General features: G+C 34.8%; 3 protein-coding genes across 5 annotated transcripts; all 3 read left to right on the top strand.

The window, feature by feature from the left end:
- The first annotated feature begins 1,959 nt into the window (after positions 1-1,959).
- Positions 1,960-3,489, top strand: LOC123216283 (zinc finger protein ZAT9-like). The gene is made up of 2 exons (XM_044636692.1): positions 1,960-2,323; positions 2,405-3,489. Exons 1-2 carry the CDS (start codon positions 2,089-2,091, stop codon positions 3,244-3,246), a joined length of 1,077 nt encoding a protein of 358 aa, XP_044492627.1. The 5' UTR covers positions 1,960-2,088; the 3' UTR covers positions 3,247-3,489.
- A 6,527-nt stretch (positions 3,490-10,016) lies between these two features.
- On the top strand, positions 10,017-17,771 carry LOC123215394 (protein transport protein SEC16B homolog). 3 transcript variants are annotated; one of them, XM_044635458.1, is made up of 14 exons: positions 10,017-10,168; positions 10,462-12,187; positions 12,306-12,626; positions 13,094-13,222; positions 13,334-13,456; positions 13,607-13,774; positions 14,402-14,530; positions 14,618-14,752; positions 15,030-15,157; positions 15,237-15,345; positions 15,425-15,739; positions 16,295-16,438; positions 16,538-16,815; positions 16,916-17,771. In XM_044635458.1, the coding sequence occupies exons 2-14, from the start codon at positions 10,484-10,486 to the stop codon at positions 17,436-17,438; spliced, it is 4,206 nt and encodes a 1,401-aa protein (XP_044491393.1). In that variant the 5' UTR covers positions 10,017-10,168; positions 10,462-10,483; the 3' UTR covers positions 17,439-17,771. The 3 variants fall into 3 exon arrangements, with proteins under 3 accessions (XP_044491393.1, XP_044491395.1, XP_044491394.1); XM_044635460.1 differs by having other exon boundaries at positions 16,295-16,434; positions 16,916-17,237; XM_044635459.1 differs by lacking the exon at positions 13,607-13,774.
- Positions 17,772-18,523: 752 nt separating this feature from the next.
- Positions 18,524-22,380, top strand: LOC123215393. The gene is made up of 2 exons (XM_044635457.1): positions 18,524-19,018; positions 20,722-22,380. The coding sequence occupies exons 1-2, from the start codon at positions 18,644-18,646 to the stop codon at positions 21,979-21,981; spliced, it is 1,635 nt and encodes a 544-aa protein (XP_044491392.1). The 5' UTR covers positions 18,524-18,643; the 3' UTR covers positions 21,982-22,380.
- Positions 22,381-22,593: the final 213 nt, after the last annotated feature.

Raw genomic sequence — 22,593 nt, 5'->3', positions numbered from 1 at the left:
CAATAGTCAGAAGCTATCGGATTCATTATTATTATTCTTTTATACGGTGATTTCATCGGAATAAAAAATAATCTTTTCTTTTCCGGAATTTCGGATATTAGTTCTTTTGTCCATGGATGAACAGGCTGTCTGCTCATGTTGTCCAAGCCCAAAAATCATGCCAGTAAAATGCGATTCTAACATAAGCCGATTCCAATGAAAGGCTATCCGTTGTCCCCACGGGATAACTTAATAGTAAGGGTGAGGACCCTTGAACAATGAGAGTGCACGGTTCATTTTTAGACATCCCTTAATAACAATTATGTCATTAAACAAACATGAAACATTTATTTTAACCTAGTAGTTATTAACTTAAACTTATTAATCTTGAAATTACTTTTTTTAATTTAAATAAATCTTAAATTAAGTTTGATATAAATTGAATCTATCATATCTTGACAAAAATATTCATATAGTAATACTTTGTGTATATAAAGTAGGGTTCGATGCTCTAAATAGACTAATTAAATATTTTATTTGACTAATTTCAAGTGCAATTAAAAGTTTTGGTTCATAAGCTACATGCTCTAAATTTCTCAACTATCAATATTATATATACATTCAATTTTAAGTATTCAATTTTGTATTAAAAATTATGTTATAATATAATTGAATATACATTTATATTTAATTTAAAATTATTAAATTATATAATAATATATTATTTATATATTTAACCGAATACTTAAAACAAATTTATATGGTTTTATTTAATTCTCAACACTCTTGTAATAAATTGATCATCCCTACTTTCACAACGAGCATTAAATATCGCTGCATCAGCTCCATCCATGCCAACATTGAAAGAATTGCAATGTAAAATGTTCATAATATTAATTGAATTTTAATTTATATATTAAATATTCACCGAATTAACATTAAATTGGGTTCAAATAAATATCGAAAAAATGTTTTTGCTTTAGACTTTAAAGCAAAATGCGTGCAAACGGGAAAGGCAAAAAAAGTGTAAATCAGAAGTAACAAAATAAAATTCCACATGGACTGCGCGAGCGAGATTTGAAGATGCTTGTGGGTGGGGATTGGATTGGATAGGGTTGGGTGGGACTGGATGGGATTAGGACCAGACTGGGTCTACGACTAACCCCTAACAAAGCGGCATTTAATCCCCAAACAAAACTCCCGTCACAAAGGGATCTGACTTTCCTTTCCCACCCGTCATTTCCCATCAGACATTTCAACTGAAGATCCAATTTTAAAGGGAAAAAAAAAAAAAACCTACATTACTTTTTATTTTTATTTTTTTAATTTTTTCAATAAACCAAAAAAAAAAAATAACAAGAAGCCTGCCACTAGCCGGTCCAGCCGGCTTGCTAAAGCTACCAAGACTAACACTTGGCCTTAGGATCACCGGCAAAAAGTAACAGAAGCTGGAAATAAATAAATAAACTGATTACAGTTTTTATATTTAGAGATGCAAAAAGGGTTACGTGGAGAGTTTTTATTTGACAAAAGAAGCCTGTTATTTTAGTCTATATCACAGCCAGTGGATATAAACTTAGTGGGGTCGGTTTTCTATATATGATGGCGCACTGTGTGGTTTTTTTATTCTGCCTCGTCGTTATAACAACCCAGCAAGCAATTCTCTTGACTTGAACAAGAAAGCTAACCATCGGTTGATTCTGGTCACCTCTTTGAAATACCTAAAATACCCTCCACTGGTTTCATTAGAAAAATATGAACACGCTAGAGGTTGGGAGGACAGATTAGGAAATCGAAAATGTGAGGTAGAAAAGGGAATAAATACAGAAACGGGCAAAGTTCGCATGTTACATGTCGTTCTTTCTCCCTTCATGCATACGCTTTAAATCCATATTTATATAATTTCTTTTTTTTGCCGTTTTGAAGAAATTTAACTCGTAATAAATAAATTAAATTTTGGTTTTGGTTTTAAATAAAAAAGAAAAGAAAATTATGACTTTGTATATATGTCTTGGCGGAGGAAGGGGAATGCTTGTCACCTACTCCCGAGTTTCCATTTTTCTATGAAAAATCCAGAGGTCGAAAGCTCTGAGTCTGGTTTTTGTTGTAATGGAGAAGCATAAGTGTAAGCTTTGCTTGAAGAACTTTTCGAATGGAAGAGCTTTGGGTGGTCACATGAGGTCTCATATGTTGAATTTTCCGATTCCTGCAAGACAAGATGAAGAAGAGGAGGAGGAAGAGGAAGAAGAAACGAATCGACTCAGAGATGATACCGAGTCAAGTTCTTCACCAGCTTCATCGTCTCCGTCAGAGGAAGAAGAAGAAGAAGGAGAATTGGAAAAGGGTACGTTGTATGGATTAAGAGAGAACCCAAAGAGAAGCATTCGTTTGGTGGATCCTGAGTTCTCTTTTGCTCTTGATGCAGGGTCTGTTATTCTTCAAGATAGAGAAAGCGAGACTGAGTCGTCAAAGAATCCAACTCGTAGACGATCGAAGCGGACTCGGAAGTTGGAAAATCGCTATCAGTATCATCATCATCAGCAGCAGCAACAACCAGAACAAGAGATGGTAAAGAAGCTTAAATTTAACAAACTGAGTAAGACCGAGTCATGGGCTGAGCCTGAACCGGTGAGTTCCATTTCTGACACAACTACAGAAGAAGATGTCGCTTTCTGTCTTATGATGCTTTCAAGAGACAAGTGGAAGAGAAAAGAACAAAAACAACAACAACAACGACGACATGAAGTTCGAGAAGAAGAAGAAGAAAATGAAGATGCAGAAAAGTCAATGGAGGAAACGGATGAATCAGAAGAATTCAAATCTTCAAAACAACGAAGTCGAGGAGGAAAGTACAAGTGTGAAACATGTAAAAAAGTATTCAAATCTTATCAAGCTTTAGGTGGGCATCGAGCAAGTCACAAAAAGATTAAATTTTACTCTGCAACTCAAGAACCTGAGTCAGAGCAAGAAAATGCAGGTACTTCTACTTCTGTTCCAATAGCGGGTAAGAAAATCCATGAATGTCCTGTTTGTTTCAGAGTTTTTTCATCTGGGCAAGCTCTTGGTGGACATAAGAGAACTCATGTAACTGGTTTAGTAACAGCAACAATGCCACCATCGACTAGTACTCCTGGTAGAAGTCGGTCCAAGTTAGGAGAAAATTTGATAGATCTTAATCTTCCTGCTCCAATTGACGATGATGATATTAGCCAGATTGAGCTGTCTGCCGTTTCTGATGCTGAATATGTGAACCACATCAAACGATGAAACGCTCAACTTGTTCCATCTAAAGGTAAGAAAAAAAAAATGGAATTTTTAGCTTCTTTTTGCGTGTTTTTGGGATCTAAAATTATGCCATTCGTTGCAGTCAACTGGGTTTTTCTATAACTAGTTTCATGTACTAAATCATCTAACTGTAACTCTTCATCTCCTTCAAAATTTCTCTCATGGTCTGTAACCACCGATTCAGGAGTATTTTTATTAATGGAGAAATCATAGATGTTTACTTAATTTTATTCCCTCTTTTCATATATATATATATATATATATATATATAAAATGCCAGGCACTGTAGATAATGGGTTCTGTTTAAGCTTTTCTCTGTTTTTAGTTGATTGTTTCACCTGTATTTTCTTAAAAATACAAATAAAAAAAAAAAGAAGGGTCTCTCTCAGAAACAGCATATCTGCTATTGTTACAGTTCATGAAGAAGAAACTTATGGTGCAATGCATGTTCTGCTATTGTTCCATATCTGTTCTTCTTTTGTCTCTGTCTCTTCTCAGACTGTTTTAAACTTTACTTACAGAAACATCTGCTAATAAGCCAGTAGAGATTTGGAGGAGATACAAATTAATCAACCTACACCAGATTCACATTCAATACACATCCATTTCTAGAATTCTTCTTCTTCTTTTCTTATCTTTTCTGGTAAACCATTTCTACAATTCTGAAAAGGGGTTGAGAAAATCCAGAAAGTGAACTATTTCAAAACGAAATAGGTTGCTATTGGAATATAACATGTTTGGTTTGGATTGGTAAAAGTATCTAAGCCAAGGGTAAGGTCTCATTGTCAAAGGTGGGGCCGTCTAAATAAATGTATAATCTCGAAATTGTTTAAAAGCTTCAAACCCGATTAAGAGCTTGTGTTGATAGCTTTAGCGACAAAGGTAGATGCACTCATGGAGGAGAGTAAAAGTTAAAACAGTTGGAAGTTTCAGTCTGATGCAATGGTTATGGATCATGAATTAGGCGTAGAATTTTTATTTATTTGATATCATCAATTTAAATTAGGTTCAATTCAGACAAAAATTATCGTTTTATATATATAAGCCTAGTCAGTCAGGTTAAGTGGATCAAAATATATGGAAGTTTCAGTTCATATTCGTTTAAAGTTGTAGTAAATGAAACTATAAATGGCCATATTTTATACTTTCCTTTGCCAGTTCCTTGATTTGTTCTTGTAAAAAAAAAAAGTGGGAAGAAGGACGGCTAAACTGGTCATGGGTACTTAAAAGAACAAAAGGAGAGGTGGTCACAGGAAACTAGTTTAACAGGAGTTTGAGCATTTGATGTGTGACAGTTCAATCAGATCCATAAAATCCGTCAGAATGCATGGATTTGTGTTGTGATCAGATGTTATTTCACATGTCTTATGAGATGACTAAATGGATTGTCAGCTTTTTAGCTTGACAACTTGCCATTTTAGACATATTATATATATTACTCCAATTCACTACATATTATATATATCACTCCAATTCACTACTGGTGCTCTGCTCCGGATCATTTCACCGTGAGAAGAAAAGGTTTAAAAAAAAAAAAACCCTTGAAAGCTTTTCAAGATTCACGGAACAAGTTTGCATGGACAAATTGAATTTGATCCTTTGGTCAAAATTAGGGTTGGATTTGTTCTTAGTTTTATAATATTATTTATTTAATTAATGATATTATTTATTATACTAATTTCTTATCATAATATTATAGTTGTGATATGAGTTCTAGCCATTTATAGTCTAGGGTTGGCTCGGATCAAACTTCAAAGCCTTCCCCACTTGGAATTATTAATATTCGTCGGATACCTTTTGTGGAAATTCAGAACTAGATTGCATTTTTTTTTTTTAATGTATCACTGTAGAAAGATTTATAGGTAGCAAATGCAAATACCTTTCATATTCTGCTGTAATTTAGCCGTGAATTTAACGATGCTTAAGTCAAGATTATCATACTAATTATATTTATTTTCTAATGATGCCAAATTATATTCCCAAAAAGAATCTGTTCCTTTAAAATCAGAGCAATTTTCAGGAGACAAAAATTACAGAAATTGATTTGGCAAATTAGGCTCCTACTCTAATATTTGTACTTTGAATCAACTAGCCTTTAGTTTTTTTTGCCCTTTTAAAAAGGAAAGGGTAAACGTCCACTTCAATAAAATTAATGGAAGAATTAAGTTTGTTTAGTGTCATAATGTCTGTCCATTAGTTTAGGTTTATCTTTAATGCTGACCTAATCAACTTAATTAGGCCATGAAAAAATTTAAAGGATCAACAATGAGAGGGAGATACGTTTGCCAGATTGGGTTAATAGCTCATGTTTGTGTGCGTGGTGTCTTTCTTGTGTTGTAGGTTAGAGCACACTTAATTTGAACACATGTAAAATAAAATCATATTGAAAGCATTTAACTTGAATATGACATGTTTTATGAACAAGGTGACACGTCATAATCTATTTAATCCATTATATAAATGGGTCGGATCATATTTATTATTCATAACTAAATTATGTTCAAATTGAGTATTTTTAATACAATATTAATTTAGATTCTGTTCGAACTGAATATCCTTTATTTTGTAATATGAAAGGACATGATACAAATATAACTAGTGGTAGACTTTATTAGTTGAATTAGCTTTGTTTGAATTAATATTCAATTTGATTTGAGCTAAATTTTTAATTTAATAGTTTGACTTAGAACTTTTTCTACTAATATTGTTCATTTCTTTAGCGATACTATTTATTTCATAGTAATACTATACATCAAATCGGCAAGATTTTAATAACATGTTGCACATATTTGTCATTTATACATGACTAAACATAGCTCATTTTGTCACCAAATGGCATAACCCTTTCTATAATCCCGTTTGCTATTTACATTTAAAAAAAAAAAAAAAAAACCTTTACCCAAACCGACTTTCTTCTCGGCTCTTATTATGTCGGTCGTGCCCCAAATCACAAGTCTGGATACTTTCAATATCAAAAAAGTCGGTGAGTGGGTTATTGTTCCCTTCAAATTAAAAAGATGGCAGTAAAGAAGGGTAAAGCTTCATGACGTGAGGGTGAGTGCTAGCTAGTTCATATTCTCGCACTCAATGGTGGGGAGGCAGAAGAAACAAACAAACCAAATCAAAATCACCTCTTGATTTGCCGGCTTACGCCTTAGAGATGTCAAAAAAGGAGCCACCCAAAAAGAACCAGTCAACAATGCCATCCCTTTTCAACTCTCATCCTTTTTCTCTTACAACTTCTAACAAACACTACATCATCATACAAAAAAGAACCCCACTTTTTTACTTTGTTGAATTCGTTGCAGGATTCGTTTCATCGTAGAAAAATCATAAACTTGAGCTTGTTCGAGAGACTACCATCATTTGGTTTGCCGTCATTTCCAGAGAGTCTGAGACGAGTTCAATATTCTAAACTAGTATTAATTTTAGATGAAGATCTTGTTAACTATTTACATATTAGCTTTATTTTTATTTTATATTGTTATTACAAGGTCTCGATATGATTTGAGTTGTCTTGAATTTTACTCACCTCAGTTGCCGAATTGGAGTTTAGTTTAAAATCTGGGTTGGATTCAAACTAAAACCTAAATATAGATTAATTTAAAAAGTTGATTTAAATAAATAATTATTAATTTAAATTTATTTAAATTGGTTAAAGATATTATTAAAGAGTTATTAATAGAATGAATAAAAGCACAAATAGGATAAACAATATTAACAAAAGGGAATTTAGGTCAAACTCATACAAAATTGAAGTTTCTGCCTAAATTTAAATATAACTGAGTCAAATTTATATTTATATATATGTATAGCTTTATTTTTATTCTTTGGACTTTTTGTATGCCATATGTTGACATTACCTAAGGTTCACGCCAGAAACGCCATGATTCCTTTACATGCTCCTCCTTCAAAGTCGCATATACTCGGTAATGCGTCTTGCATGGGATGTGAAGGGATCTCCAACACTGTCACGGCAAATATTACAATACTTGGGGGAAAATTTTGTTTTCGAGTGTTTAAAAGATAAAACGTTTATGATGAATGTTGAGACTTACCATTCATTTTCTCATTTGGTATTCTTCTGAAGTTCGAGTCTGAAATGAAACTTAGACGGTCAAGATTAAATAATACAGAAGATGTTTTATAGTTCTTTTACATATTTCTTTTTCTGCTGTCATGAATAACAATCCTATGAGAATTAGAAAAGTGTCCATTAACCTATAAAGATAAGTCTTTCTCTAATTTTATATTATATAAAATAAGAAAAACTTGTTTCTCTAAACCAGCTTGGTATGAATAACAGCAGTCGAAGAACCGGTAACCATAATCACATGTTGAATGAGATATGGGCGATGAAGCTTAAGAATAATAGAGCTGAGGCAGTTGGGTTGACTCAGTGCGCAATAAACATTATAAACTAAAGTAGTTGCAGAGAATAAATTGGTTGTTGGGAGTATCTGAATGATCGATCATGTAGCAGCTGATACAGGAAAGTGGCATGCAATGTAGTTGGGAAAGGGAAAGGGAAAGGCTAATCAAAATATACTTAAATTTATATATGAAGCTCGTGTTTGTTTCAGAATCACATGAACATGTGAAGAAGACAGACTTTAACATGAATAAAATTCTGTGTGGATGTGACTGTGAGATGAAAAATCACAGTTCCTGCAGTGAACTTTATTGTTAGGCTCTACCAACTTGCTCTTGCCCTTTTTTCTATGAATAATTTTATGATGTAATTATGACTGCCAATTATCGTGGGAATGGAATTGGGCTGTTATCCATGGGTTTGGACTATCACCAAATGAGTTGAGTGAATAGGTATTGGCATGTAAAAGCCACTGAACCCAAAATAATCTATTTAAGGTTGAATTTAACTCATTTAATTGATAAATAAATGAAAAATTATTAAAGAAAAAGATAAGTCATTGAAAATGAATTTAAAAAAAAAAGATAATTGTTGGAGAAGACCAAAAATAATTGTGGCTGAGACAAATTTTATTGCAGCATTGCTAGCAAAACCTCGATCTAAATTTGCCAATGTCGAATTAACCTTTTTTGTAATAAAACTAATATTGAATTGAACCTTGTTTGACTCTAATCCCATTTGGATTGGCCAAAGTTTAGAATATATTTATTTTCAATACTTATGTTTTTATATCAAAAAAATTATGTGTACTTATTTTTTATACATAATTTATATACACAAATGAGATGTTATCATATGATTGGATGTTTCGTTATCGTATGATGACACATGTTTTAAAATCATTTAATTATATGATGATACATTATTATGTACATAAATTATGTACAAAAAATGAGTACACATAGCCACTAAGATCATTATATCTATTAATTAGAGAACAATTTTGTTAGTTCAAGAATTTGTGTTAGGCCAAAGGATTATTTGCCACTAAGATTTAGTGAAAAAATATATTTTCTTATGTTAATTTTTAAAAGTTTAAATATTTATTTATTAATTTTTTTATTTTTTAAATGTTTTTAATTAAATAATAATTAAATAATAATTTTATTTTTAATTTAATAATAAATATTAATAGATAAATAAATATTTAAATTTTTAAAAATTAAAACGTAAGAATTTGTCTTTACACGGATCCTGGGGTGTGAAATAGTCCTTTGGCCTTTGTGTTATTGGCATTCGTGATGATTGGAGTAGACTGACCTGGCATGTGGACAAAATTTGATATTATATATTTGATTCCAACTAGACATGGTAATGGCCCGAGTTAGCTTCACTGCCCATCGAGGTTATGGGTTGGGTAGACCTATATGTTTTTTAAAGTCTAAAGTCTAGCACTATAGATAATTGGGCTAAATCGGGCTTTAAATGGACTGCCCACTTAAACAATTTTTAAAAAAATTAATTATAAATTATTTTTTAATTATTAAAATTAAGAATAATATCTCGAATATTTTATTTATGATAAAAAAATATTATAGTTACAAGATAAAAAATATTATAAATTTATAATACAGTATAAATAAATTAATTTTCATACTTTATAAATTATAAACATAAATTAAATATATAAACTTTACTATTTATCTACTTATTTTTAACATCTACTTCTCTAAATTCTTTTGACATTAGATTCATTTGTAATATTTTATAATGATAAAATTAAAAAAAAATGAAATTATAAACATAAAGAATTATTATTTGTGAATTCAGATAATTTTTGAAAGAGAGTTGATAAGAGAAAATATGATTAAAAATATAATGAAAAAATTGAGATTGAGAGAAATTGAAATCAATGAAGAGTTGGATTGGTTTATATGAAGAAAAATAAATTAATTAAAAAAAAGAGTTAAAGGCTTCCTTTCTGTGTTTGATTTTTTTAATTTTTATTTTTTAAATAGTAACGAGTCAAGTCAAGTTGGTCTATTGGTTTAATATTAAAATTTATGATTCGGTCTGAAAGGTCTATGGGTTAGGTTCGATATGTTATAGCATCATATCAGACTTTATTGGATTAGATTTTAAATTTGTGTTTTAAATCAGGTCTCTATTTAATTCAATTTAATTGACGTGTCTAATTCCGGCTTAATAGCTATTATGGTAATGAACCATGATCCAAATTGGACTCGACAAGTTTCTTGATTGGGCCAGTCCAAGTTTTAAAACAGTAGAAAAAAGTCAACATTGTACCTTCCGGTTTCTTTAATTCAGCACCTACCTCGCTTCAAATGTTTCAATTTTATCTCACGTGCTCTACGAAAAGTCTTAAACAACCTTACCTATAAATGTAAGTTGGCTTTTCTTATGTTCGCGGTGACCTGTCGTCTCGTCCGGTGCTTGCTCCAAAACAGAATTTTGTCTCAACTCTTTCTCCCTTTTGTCTTCTCTTCCCTCTCGTCGGTGCTCAGTTTTCCCGTAAGTCCATTTCATTATTTTCTTTAATTCTCTTAAATTTCTGATTTAATAATTCTAGTGTAGGTCTTTGTTTAACTCTATCTTTTATCTTTCTTACTTCTTTTGTTTGGTCAATTTGATGTTTGTAGCAAAGACTATTAAGACTCTCACAAACCCTTTTTTTATTTTTTTGTTTTTATTGTAGATTACTTTTGTTTAGCATTAATTCTGTTATGTTTATGCATTTGCCTGTACAAGTTTGTTGAGTGCAAAATTAAGGTTTACTGTATTGTGAATTGTGATGGTGTTGCTAGGAAGGAGGGTTCTGTTGTAGAGATGGCGTCTCCTCTATTTGAGGCTGATGATCAGACGGACGAGGATTTTTTTGATAAACTAGTTAATGATGATGATGATGGGATTCCTTACAGTGGATCTGGGAATAGTCCTGTAAAAGTTGGTGACGCAGATAAGGCAAACGCATTTCCCGGTTCGATTATCGGTGATGTTGGTCCTACTAGAGTGAACTCTGGTGATGATATTAATTTTAGTTTTGAAGAGTCAGAGGGTGATGAAAATGGTGTTGTTTTGGCATCATCAAATGATAATGAGGACCATTTGGTTGTTAAAGAGGGCAATACAGTGATACCTAGTAGTGTAAATGAGTCCAGTGACGTGGGGTTATCTGAGGAAGGTGCATTGGATGAACATGCAATGGATAAGAGTAACATTGGTACAGGAACAAGTGTCAAAGTGGTTCAGTGGAGTTCATTTGACTCTGATCAGAATGTTGATGATGGTAATGGATCGCTGTCGAACTCTGGTTGTTTCAATGAATTTGGGGATGATTCTGGAGATCCATTTGCAAATTTGGGGAATTCAGATAGTTCAGGGGCTAAATTTAGTTGTGAGGTTGGTATTTTGGGAAATTCAGTTACTGATTTGGGTTCCTTTACTTTTAGGAAAAACCTAGACTTGCAGATTCATGATCAAAATTCAGAACAGAATATAGAGGGAGAGGATATGAGTAGTCTTCAGAACTGGGAAAATCTTTATCCAGGATGGAAGTATGACCCAAAAACTGGGCAATGGCATCAGTTGGATGGATATAATGCAGATTTGAGTGCAACTGGCATTGTGGATGCTGTGGGTAGTAATGATGTGAATGCCCAATCTGTTAGAATTTCAGAACAAAATTCAGCTGCACATCATCTGCCGCAAGCAGTTCAAACCGAATCCATTATACAACATGTGTCTGAAGGAGCCATAGATGTTAGTGTATCCAACTGGAATCAGATTTCACCAGGGACTGCTGAATACCCATCACATATGGTGTTTGATCCCCAGTATCCAGGTTGGTACTATGATACAATTGCACAAGAATGGAGATTGCTGGAGCCTTGTAATGTAGCTGCTAATCAGTCAGCTACTTTAGCTTCTAATCAGCAACTTCAAAATGACATTATCGAAAATTATGGGTCACAAGGCCTTGGTACTGAAGTACATAATATGAACCGGGATGGATCTGTGAACAACTTTGATCTGAAAAACACGAGTATGTGGCAAAACCAGCAAGTTGCCAAAAGTGAGATTACTTGTTTTACAGATAACAAACAATTAGACAACTTATTTGGTCAAACTGGTCTTCCAAGCAATTCTATAGGGGAAAAAACTGAGTTCAGACCCCCTGAATCAGTTGCTCAATTTGAGCAAGCAAATTGGAATTATAATAATAGCAATGGGGTTTCTGGCGTTCAAAACTTTATTCACTCCCAGCAGTTATTTCAGCATCCTTACCAGGCCAAGATGGAGTCAAGCCAACTAATGCATTCTAAACCAGCTTACTTTGATAGTCAGAAACCTGTTAGTTTTCCACAACAGCAGCATCTCCTGAGTGACAGTCAATTCTCTGATGTACCCAGCGAAGGTAGGTCATCTGCAGGGCGTCCTCCACACGCTTTAGTTACTTTTGGATTTGGTGGAACAATTGTAATATTAAAAAATTGCAGTACTTTCGACACAGACTCCTCATTTGGAAGGAAGGTTAGGCCTTAATCTATTTTGTTTCCACCTAGTATTTGGTTTCTCTTCAACATATAGATATTTAGTTTCTTTTCACTGTTGTGCAGTCATTAAATGGTATTTGTTTTTTGACATGAAGGATTCATTAGGAGGCATGCTCAATGTTATCAACTTGATGGAAGTTGTCATGGACAAGACTTCTGCATCAAGTTTTGGATTGGGTACTTGTAACTACTTTCGCACATTGTGCCAGCAATCTTTTTCTGGCCCATTGGTTGGTGGAAGTGTTGGAAATAAAGAGATTTACAAGTGGATTGATGAGAGGATTGCAAACTGTGAAGTCCCAAGTATTGACAATAGAAGTGGAGAGGATATGAGACTACTGTACTCTTTGCTGAAAATAGCATTCCAGTTTTATGGAAAACTTCAATCTCCTTTTGGCACTGACCCATCATTGAAGGTCTGATACTCCCACTGTTCGTGTCTATTCAGTTTTGAATTGTTGTTTGTGTTTTTTTTTTTTTTCTTCTGTTGATAACAGGATTATGATAAAGGCATGAGTGAACTTTCTTATTACTTTTTAACACCTTAAATTTATCTTCCATCCTTGATTAATGTGCTACTTACCAATCTGCTTAACTACCGATAATTTGCACTCTTTTATGTGCTATTGACTTTGATAAAAAACCATGCTTGTTTTTTATATCATTCTGGACTAAGCAGTTATTGATTTAATGGCTTCCACATATCATTTAAGCAGAGGATTTTTTGCTTCAGCTGCAATCCGTTGGTAAAGAGATTCATGTAGGATAAGCTCTGAGCTTGTTTTTTCTCACAGCGGCTCATCAATTACAACAGCTTTCTCAATGGTGTTGCCAGTGAGATGATTTCTTATTATTTTTTTCTTTTTTTATCTTCTGGAATTAGGAAAGTGATCGTCCAGAGTCAGCTATTGCTAAGCTGTTTGGGTCTGCCAAAAAAACTGATATGCAATTGAGTGACTATGGTGCCCTGACATACTGCTTACAGAATTTGCCTGCTGAAGCACAGATTCAGGTACACCATGTCTCCTCATCCTGGCATCTTGCATTAGTTTTCTTACGCTATAGTCTCTTTATAATGGAACTTTATAGAACTTTCTATAATAGCCACTTATCATTGGTTTAGGCAACAGCTTTGGAGGTGCAGAAGCTTCTTGTGTCTGGTAGAAAAAAAGAAGCTTTAAAATGTGCACAAGAAGGTCAATTATGGGGACCAGCTCTTGTTCTTGCATCTCAACTTGGTGATCAGGTAGTTGCCATCACTTTTTACATTTTCTTGGATGCGTGTTAAACATGCTTTCTGGGGATATTTTATAGTTGATCCTATTTTATTATAGATGTAAGATATGAATTCTGCGTGGTGCTAATACTTGTTTGTCTTTTTTATAAATGAATGAAGTTTTATGGTGATACCGTGAAGCAAATGGCACTTCAGCAGTTAGTAGCAGGGTCACCATTGCATACATTGTGCCTGCTAATTGCAGGGCAGCCTGCAGATGTGTTTTCCTACGACAAAACCACTAGCATTATCCCGAATTCTATAAATACATATCAACAGCCTGTACAGGTATATTAATTTTGAGTACTTATGCTCCGTTGTAAGTTCTATGTTGAGGATTGTGTTCAGCAGGAGTCAGCTAAACAACCAATATGATTGTGTGTTGGCAGGTGTTGAGTTGAACTTCTAAAGCATTTGGTTTCATCTTGTCTAGTGCTTCTGTTTAGGGGCACACTTGGAGATGGAAGTTAATATTATTTTTAATTAGTAGGTTTTAGGGTACAGATTATTAAGTAATTGAATGCATTGATATGGGCAGAGAAATTGTGTTGGGTGGAGACTCTAGCTCTATTTTCCCATAAAATTATTTATTTAAATCTTAGATATAGGATGACCAGTTGGGTCAATCCTGTTTTATGTGGAACTATGGATTCTGATTTACATACAAGAAGCATAAGAAAAGAAATTGGTTCTTATGGCATCAATTTAGATATATAAATGTAAAATTTAAAACCTTAACTTATTACATCTCATGAATCTGAATATGGAAGTTCTTATTCTCCCCTTAAAAGGTTTTCCAAACCTATTAGGTCAGGAAAAACAACTGATTTTATGCACCTTCTTGTTATCTAATTTTGTTGAAATTATGTTTCCACTAGCTTGTTCCATGAATACTATAATTTCTTTGAACTACAGATTGGGGTGGGTAATTGTATGTTAGATAAATGGGAAGAGAACCTAGCCATCATTACTGCAAACAGAACAAAAGGTGATGAGCTTGTTATGATTCATCTTGGTGATTGCTTGTGGAAGGAGAAGGGGGAGGTAGGTTGCATGTATTTATTTTCCCTTTACTTGTGGAAAAAAATTAATTATTCCTGACATTATCCTTGACAAAAGGTAATTTGACAGGTTGCTGCTGCACATTTATGTTATTTAGTTGCAGAATCCAAGTTTGAGCCTTATTCAGACAGTGCAAGACTGTGTCTTATTGGTGCAGATCATTGGAAATTTCCACGAACATATGCTAGTCCTGATGCCATCCAGGTTATTAAACATTATTCTTTTCTCTCTTAATAATTACAAAGGGAATTTTTTGTGTGGCAAAGCAGAATTTAATCTTCATACTCCTGCTTATCATACTTACTCGCCTTAGCCAGTAAATTCATGTTACTTAAAGCAAGTAGGATCTTGGAGAAATTTTACATAAATTTATGTCTCTACCACTTGTTTGCTCAGAGTAGGAGATGTTGCATTTGACAACTTTGTTTCTTCTATATTAAATAGTATTGCAACTGAACTAGCCTTCTGAATATCTTGGCAGAGGACGGAGTTATATGAATATGCAAAAGTGGTTGGAAATTCTCAATTTCTTCTCCAACCTTTTCAGCCATATAAGCTTATTTATGCTTACATGCTGGCTGAAGTTGGAAAAGTAGCTGAATCATTGAAGTATGTATGATATTCTATCATTTAAGATGCTATTTTCTCTGATTTGCTTTTGATTTTTTAACCTGACATGTTGTGTCAGGTACTGTCAAGTAATTTTGAAGTCTATGAGAACAGACCGAACACAAGAAGTGGACACATGGAAACAATCAGTGTTGTCTCTTGAGGAGCGATTGAGAATCCACCAACAGGTATCTCTCTGACATTCTATTCATTTCATCATTCCAGCTATCTTCTTTTTATTTCTTATGATTATAATTTTATGTACAGGGTGGTTATACCACAAATTTGGCTCCAGCTAAACTGGTTGGTAAATTACGCACCTTCTTTGATAGTACTGCTAATCGTGTCGTTGGAAGCGTACCGCCGCCTGTTCCTTCAAAACCGCACAATGCTCTATACAATGAATTTGCTCGCCAACAAGGAGGTCACCCCGCAACTAGTAGTTATTCGTCAATGACCATGTCTTCTTTGATGCCTTCTGCATCAGTGGAACCCACAAGTGAGTTGACTGGTGAGACCAATCGACTCGACATACCTAACAGAAGTATTTCTGAACCTGACTTTGGCAGAAAACCAAGTAAGGTGAAATTATTATGTTCCTTGCCTATTAGAGGTACAATTTCTCTGAAATATTTTGATGCTTAATTGCTGTAGACAAGTTTTCCTTCCTTTGACTCTTTCAAAAGAAGTATTAATTTACAAAGTTATCATTATGAATTAAGACAGTCTGTTATTTCAGCTCTTTGCTGAATTAGATTCATGAGAAAGTTGATCGTCTATCATGGAAGTCATTTACTGGGAAGTTGAGAGGTTTAGCTTTTATGTCAAGTGTTGAACTCCCAAGTGTGTTTGGTAGTTATTTCAGTCCATTCTTTTATATTTTGTGAACAAATTGCTTGTACAGTTTTGCTACTTTCTGTTCTCTCATCTTGAAACTGTAGTGCTAGATAAGAAGTGATCCCGATTCCAATGACTCACTGTAGCTAGTTTGATAAAGAAAACCTGTTTGGAAGGGCACAAGCACAGAGATCTTATATCTGATACTATGTTTTACTCTATATTTGTATTTTTTGAATCACTACTAATTGAGTAAAGATTCCAGTTCCTTAGATCTAACATCTATTTTTATTGAATCAGATTGATTCTTCCAAGGAATCAAACATATCTGATACACAAGAAAAGGTAGCAGCCTCAGGTGGGACATCTCGCTTTGGTCGTTTTGGTTCACAGCTATTCCATAAGACTGTTGGGTTGGTCTTAAGATCTCGTCCTGACAGGCAGGTATTTTTTTTTTTTTTTTTGTTTTGGAGTTAATGACACTTTTATGGATTATATTTTTTAGCTTAGATTGACTATACATTGTATATGTTTCTGGTTAAGGCTAAATTGGGTGAGAAGAATAAATTCTATTATGATGATAAGCTTAAGCGATGGGTTGAGGAAGGAGCTGAACCTCCTGCAGAGGAAACTGCCTTGGCTTCTCCACCAACTTTTGCAGTATTCCAGGATAACACTGTTAATGATGCTCCTAAAATTGAAAGCTTGCACACAAATACTGGCCCAGAAACTATTAGTTGTGAATGCAGTTCAGGAATACCACCCATTCCACCCAGTTCACATCAGTTTTCTGCACGTGGACAGATGAACATTCGCTCAAGGTATAAAATAATGTAGCTGCCTGAAAATTCCTTTGATTTCCTTGTGCATTTGGTTATTCTTACCATCTGATAGTGTTAAATATACTTGAAATTACTTCAGGTATGTGGATACTTTCAACAAAGGTGGTGGAACCCCAGCTAATATATTCCAGTCTCCTATTCCTTCTTCCAAATCTGGAGGCAGTGTCAATGCCAAGTTCTTCGTACCAGGTCCAGTTACTACCATTGGTGAAGAGACAGTTCAAACAACTGGGGAGATTATTCAGGAAACTACTGTGACCAATGAAAATCCCAAATCCCCAACATCATCTAAGGGGTCCTTCTCGCCTTCACCAACATTAGCATCCACACCAACAACAACCATGCAACAGTTTCCTAGTGTGGACGATATCCTACCCACAAGAACAGGAGAGATGTCACATGGTAATAACTCTTCTACTCAGTCCCGGAGAGCAGCATCATGGAGTGGAAGCCCTAGTAATGCCGGCAGTCCAATGATGAATGAAATAAATCCTCTTGGGGAAGCACTAGGTTCACCTACACCAGCTTGTTCTGATCCTCCATCGAACCAATTTTCGAAGGGTGTTGATAACCGAGATGCCTTTGATAAAGTTGAATTATAAGGTTTTGAGGAACAGTTGTAAATGGAAATATTGGATTCTTGATCATACAATTTTTAGGAGATTATTGTCGCCTCCGTTGCCAAGTGCCACAGCTGTCCCTAACAATGTGAAAGGGCATGCATGTTGTCACGGGCTTCTGTGCCGGGATAGCCTATTGCTGCTCTGCATGGAACTGACGGATCGCGACAATGACCTAATGTAGATGAACATGATTCGTTATGCTCACATCACATATACTACAGTAAAAGATAGCTGATTCAGAAATATTTTTTGCTCACTCATGGGATACTCCGAATTTTATCATTCAAATAAACAGATGCTTATTCATGTGATAAAAAAAATGAGGATGATGTTACTTCAAAACTATTGTAAATCAATATAATTATATGCACAAATAACATGTATAATTTTCTATATAAATAATAATATTTTAATATATGATTCAGTGTTATTTTATTTCTAGTTTAATATTATTTAATCATATGATAATATGTCATTATTTGTGTGCAATATTTACTATTCTTCTAAATAAGGTGGTTATTACCCAAACTAAACTTAAATGAAAATTAGTTTGATTTTAATTTGAATTCAGAACAATTAATTTGATCTCAAGTTTGGCTTATTCAATTGATAAACAGTGTTTTCAGAGAAGGAAAAGACTGTTCAAATTTAGAATAATTGTTGCAGAAGAATAAAAAGAATTTCCGTTGGAGCAAGCTTTGACACAATGACATTGATGAGACAAAAGAGTCAAACTGAGTCAAATAATTATCCAAACTTGTTATACTTGAATTAATTATCATATAATAAATTATTATTTCTACTTAAAACAAATAATATAAACACGAATTAAAATGGGAGTAGATGAAGAATTACGAGTTAATTAATAACATGTATTAATTAATATATAAATAAAAATTACTAATCATTTAATTAATAATAACATTTATTTCTAATAAAAAAATATTGTACCAAATTTTATTGAAATTTGTTTGAATAACCAAAATCTCGGCCCAAAATAAAAGCCCAAGGGTCCAAGCCCGGAATGAAATCCTCAAAATGGGCTGTGAAGAACTCGCAACTTCAGCTGTCTCGGTCTCGGTCTCGGTCTCCTCCTACCTTTCATCCACAATAAGAGCTAAGCATGAGAAACAGTCACGCATAATCACAGCGTTGGTTAAATTCTATACAGGAGAAGAGGCGCCATGGATTACACCACTGAACACCAACAACAACACTACCAACAATACTACCAGCAATATCAGTCTCAACCACAAACAGTTGAAGTTTACGATCCATCTCAATCGCAACCCTATTATGCTTACGATTACGATCATCATCATCATCATCAACAATATTACTCTTCTCAACATTACCCCTCCACGTCTTTCTCTCAACAATTGCATCAAGAACCCGTCTCCGTTCATCCTCCCGGGGTTCCAATCACGCCCGACCCAACCAATTTCCAGAACCACCAGAATGCCTATTATTCTCATGAAGTTACTGATAATCAATCCAATCTCTCACAATTTTCAGGAACTGCCGGTACGGATGCGCCCCAGCGGAGCACGCACACCCGGGTAATTAAATTTTGCAACCAATATTGGATTTCTTGCCGTCTTTGTACATCTGATTTACCCAATTGGATTTTTTGGTCCTGGCTATAAGCCTTGATTCTCGATTGAATGTTGCCTCGATTTATATCTCTTACCGGTTTTTTTTTTTTGTTTTCATTTCTCGGTGAAGCTTGTGGACATTGTTTGATTGTTTTCCTTTTCGGCAATCTCTTTTGTTGATCTGTTATTATGGCCACGGAATATTGTATTGTTTCCCGGCTTGACTCAGCATAGGTTCTTTGCTGTCTCTTAGGGTTTCTTCTCGGTCACAAACTCTTTGCGGTGGTGAAGATTTTTCTGTTTTTTGACTTGATAATTGACATTTTAATATTATGTTGGAGTAGATATTTTGGCGTGCTTCTTCAGCCGTATATGGGAATATCTTCGGGACAGCTGAGTTGATAGGTATTGCATTCTTAGCATTTAATCCAATTTCTTATATAATATGAGAAGTGAGCTATGCTGACTTGGCCACGACCCCCTAGAGCGACCAGATGCAGTTTAAGAAGCAATTGTGGCTTTAGGTTTCGGTCCATATTATAGATGTGTAGTGATGGATCTTTGCGGCTACTTTTAGCATCCTGTGGGCATGTTGGCATTGTCAAGCTGTGCTTTTCTGGATCAAAGTAACCATGATTGATAACTTGGCCACAACCTATGCATCAGTGGTAGCTATAAAAGTTTGGTGCACATTCTACATGTATATGAATGGATTCTTACTGGTTGCTTTAGAGATCCTGTGGGCATGTTGGTATCCTTCCAGATGTGATCTTTCAGATCAAGTGATTTTGATGATATTTTTCTTTCTCAAATTTCTGTTTGTTGACATTTTTGTTGACTAGTGTTGCTTGTTATAGTGTGATAATTTAATTGATGTTGCTACTTGTCATGGTAGGTAGGTTGAGCTAACCTTTGTGTTCTTTCTGCCGCTTGATTGTTTGATATTTTAAAATGTATCTTGTGATGCACCATTGTTTTTCAAACCACAATTTGGTTTTAAACAATATGCTTTACTGCTTATTTGGAGTTAGGTACACATTGATCCTTTTGTTCAGGATCTTAAAGGCTTAATTGTGAGTTAAAGAGGTTTGCTTACATCTTGTATGTTGGTGCTGCCTGAATTTCTGTGCATTTATAATTTTGGTTTGAGGAATTTCTGAAAGTTGATTTCATCTTCAAGAAACTTTGTCTTTTGCTCAATGACCGTCAAACCATTAAAGCACGTGTAATAGGAGTGTTGCTTTTTTATTTTCCTGTATCCTATTAAAAAAAAAAAAGATGTCATTTCTAATTATGAATTTGAAATTGGGATAGTGGAGCAGTGAAGAACCATTCTCTGACATCCCGGGTTTCACATTGTCACTGTTTACAGAAATGAGATATTTATTCTGACCACTTGTATTTTGGTTTTGTGTATCCCATAGCAGAACCACTTAGATCATAAACTTATACTTTTTTTAAATAGATTGAGTAGCACTCAGTATATGTTCATAAGTCACCGTCATTCTAAAAAAAAGGTTTTCTTCTTTTGTCGTTTTAATAGCTTGCTAGAATTTTATATGTTTGGCATAAATTTTGTCACATTATATATTTTTTACTTGATTTTTGCAGAATTTAGCAAATATATTTTTACATGGCGCACTTTATCTTTGAATGCTATTTTGTAGATTGGCCAATTTGCGTATAGAGGTAATGGTAGAAATGGTGGCAGATCTTTTAGAGGGGGTCGTGGTCGAGGGCCTAGATCAGATAATCGGGGACGTGGCCAGGTTGGTGGTAGCTACTTTACATCACATGGTGCAGCATCAAGTTCTGCACCATCAGCTTCAGTTCATGGGAAGATACCAGCAACCATACCAGCCCAAGTACCTCCAGCTACCTGGCCACCGCCACGTATGGCATGGTGTGAACTTTGTAGGGTTGACTGCAATACACCAGAAATCCTGGAGCAGCATAAGAATGGAAAGCGACATAAGAAAAATTTGCAAACACATGCAGACTTATTTAATAAAGTTATAACACATCAACAGGATGTTCAAATTCCAAGTTCCGGAAGTCAACCAGAACTTACTCAGCCTCAGACAGTTGAGAGATCCAAGGAAAAACAACCCCCAGAGCAGAGTTTACCCTCCCGAGCTCTCATTGATGATAACAATATCAGGACTGAGCTGCATAAAGATGCTGTTGAGAAATGTAAAGATCACACAGAGGATTCGTCTGCCGAACCTCAAAGAAAGCCGAGGGATCAATTTGATGGTCATAATCATGGTTTGAAGCGCAAGAGGAGAGGGCGGCGAGGGGTTAAGCATATGAGACCTAATGAAGGGCTCAGACAACCTGTTGAACCTGTCAAACTTAAAGAGGTGATTCCTTTTGCATGTGAATTGTGTAATGTCAAGTGTGAGTCGCAGGTTGTTTTTGATAGTCATTTGGCTGGTAAAAAGCACCTGATGAATGTTAAGAGGTTTCATGGTCACCGGGCTTTGTATGGAGAAGCAGGGCTACAAGCACTCTACCCACCTAACTTTGATGCCTCCTCATCTTCTGGTGCTCCTCAATTCCAACATGGTGTTAGTGATCCACAGGTTGTTCTGGCTCAGCTGCTGACATATTTACTTTCTCAAACTCAAGCACCAGGACTGCTAGCTGCACAGTTGCCAGCGCTGCTGGCTGCTCAAGTATCAGGTGTAGCAGCTACAGTGGCACCGGCACTAGCTCCAGCACCAGCACCAGCACCAGCATCAAGTCAGGAAGCACAACATCAACATAACCCTCAGGCTCAAGGATCAATAGCCGAATCAGAAGTGTGGATCAAAGATAAGATTATGGCAGAAGCTGAAAGTAAGCCGCAATCTATCACTACAGAGTCTGAGGCCCCAGTTGATGTGAATGTTGACACCAAAGCAGAGGATGGATCTTCCGCATAGGAAGAGAAGACCCCTAGTATTTCCAGTGATAACCAGTTGATCACATCAGTTACAAATGAAGGGCGAGTTCTTTCTGAAACTGCATCTGAACTGCCGTCATATCAAAATGTGAAACTGCCTGTCAGATCATGTCATCCAGTTAAGACCCGGTGATGATTTGGATAATTCAGTGGTGAAAGAAGATCAGGTTCCAGGATTGGAGATAAAGGAGGATCTAGTGGATTTACAAGGGGATACCCGCTGCATAAAAAAGAGCATACTGTTTATGATGGTGTTTGATCAAGTTTATGACTGCCAACTACTTATATGGATTTCTCTTTTATCACTTTCAACCCATGATGATTGATTATAGATTCTTTCACTTTTGGGTAATGCTATACATAATACTAATTTAGCTATGTGTCACCATATCATGGGTAATTCTGAAAGTAGGATAAGTAATTTACAACAGTAAAACTATGACCATATTTGGAATGTTGGTGTGTTTATGATTGGAAACAGGGAGAAGACTATTTCCCACCTAACTTTTGATGCATTTTCAAAATGTCACCCATAGTAGATGAAAATCTACTTTTCCCACCCATGAGCTGTTAAAATGGATGATATCTGTTT

This window comes from Mangifera indica, chromosome 5 (assembly GCF_011075055.1).
Source record: "Mangifera indica cultivar Alphonso chromosome 5, CATAS_Mindica_2.1, whole genome shotgun sequence".
Classification (NCBI taxonomy): domain Eukaryota; kingdom Viridiplantae; phylum Streptophyta; class Magnoliopsida; order Sapindales; family Anacardiaceae; genus Mangifera; species Mangifera indica.
This window is presented reverse-complemented; position numbering and strand designations above follow the sequence as displayed.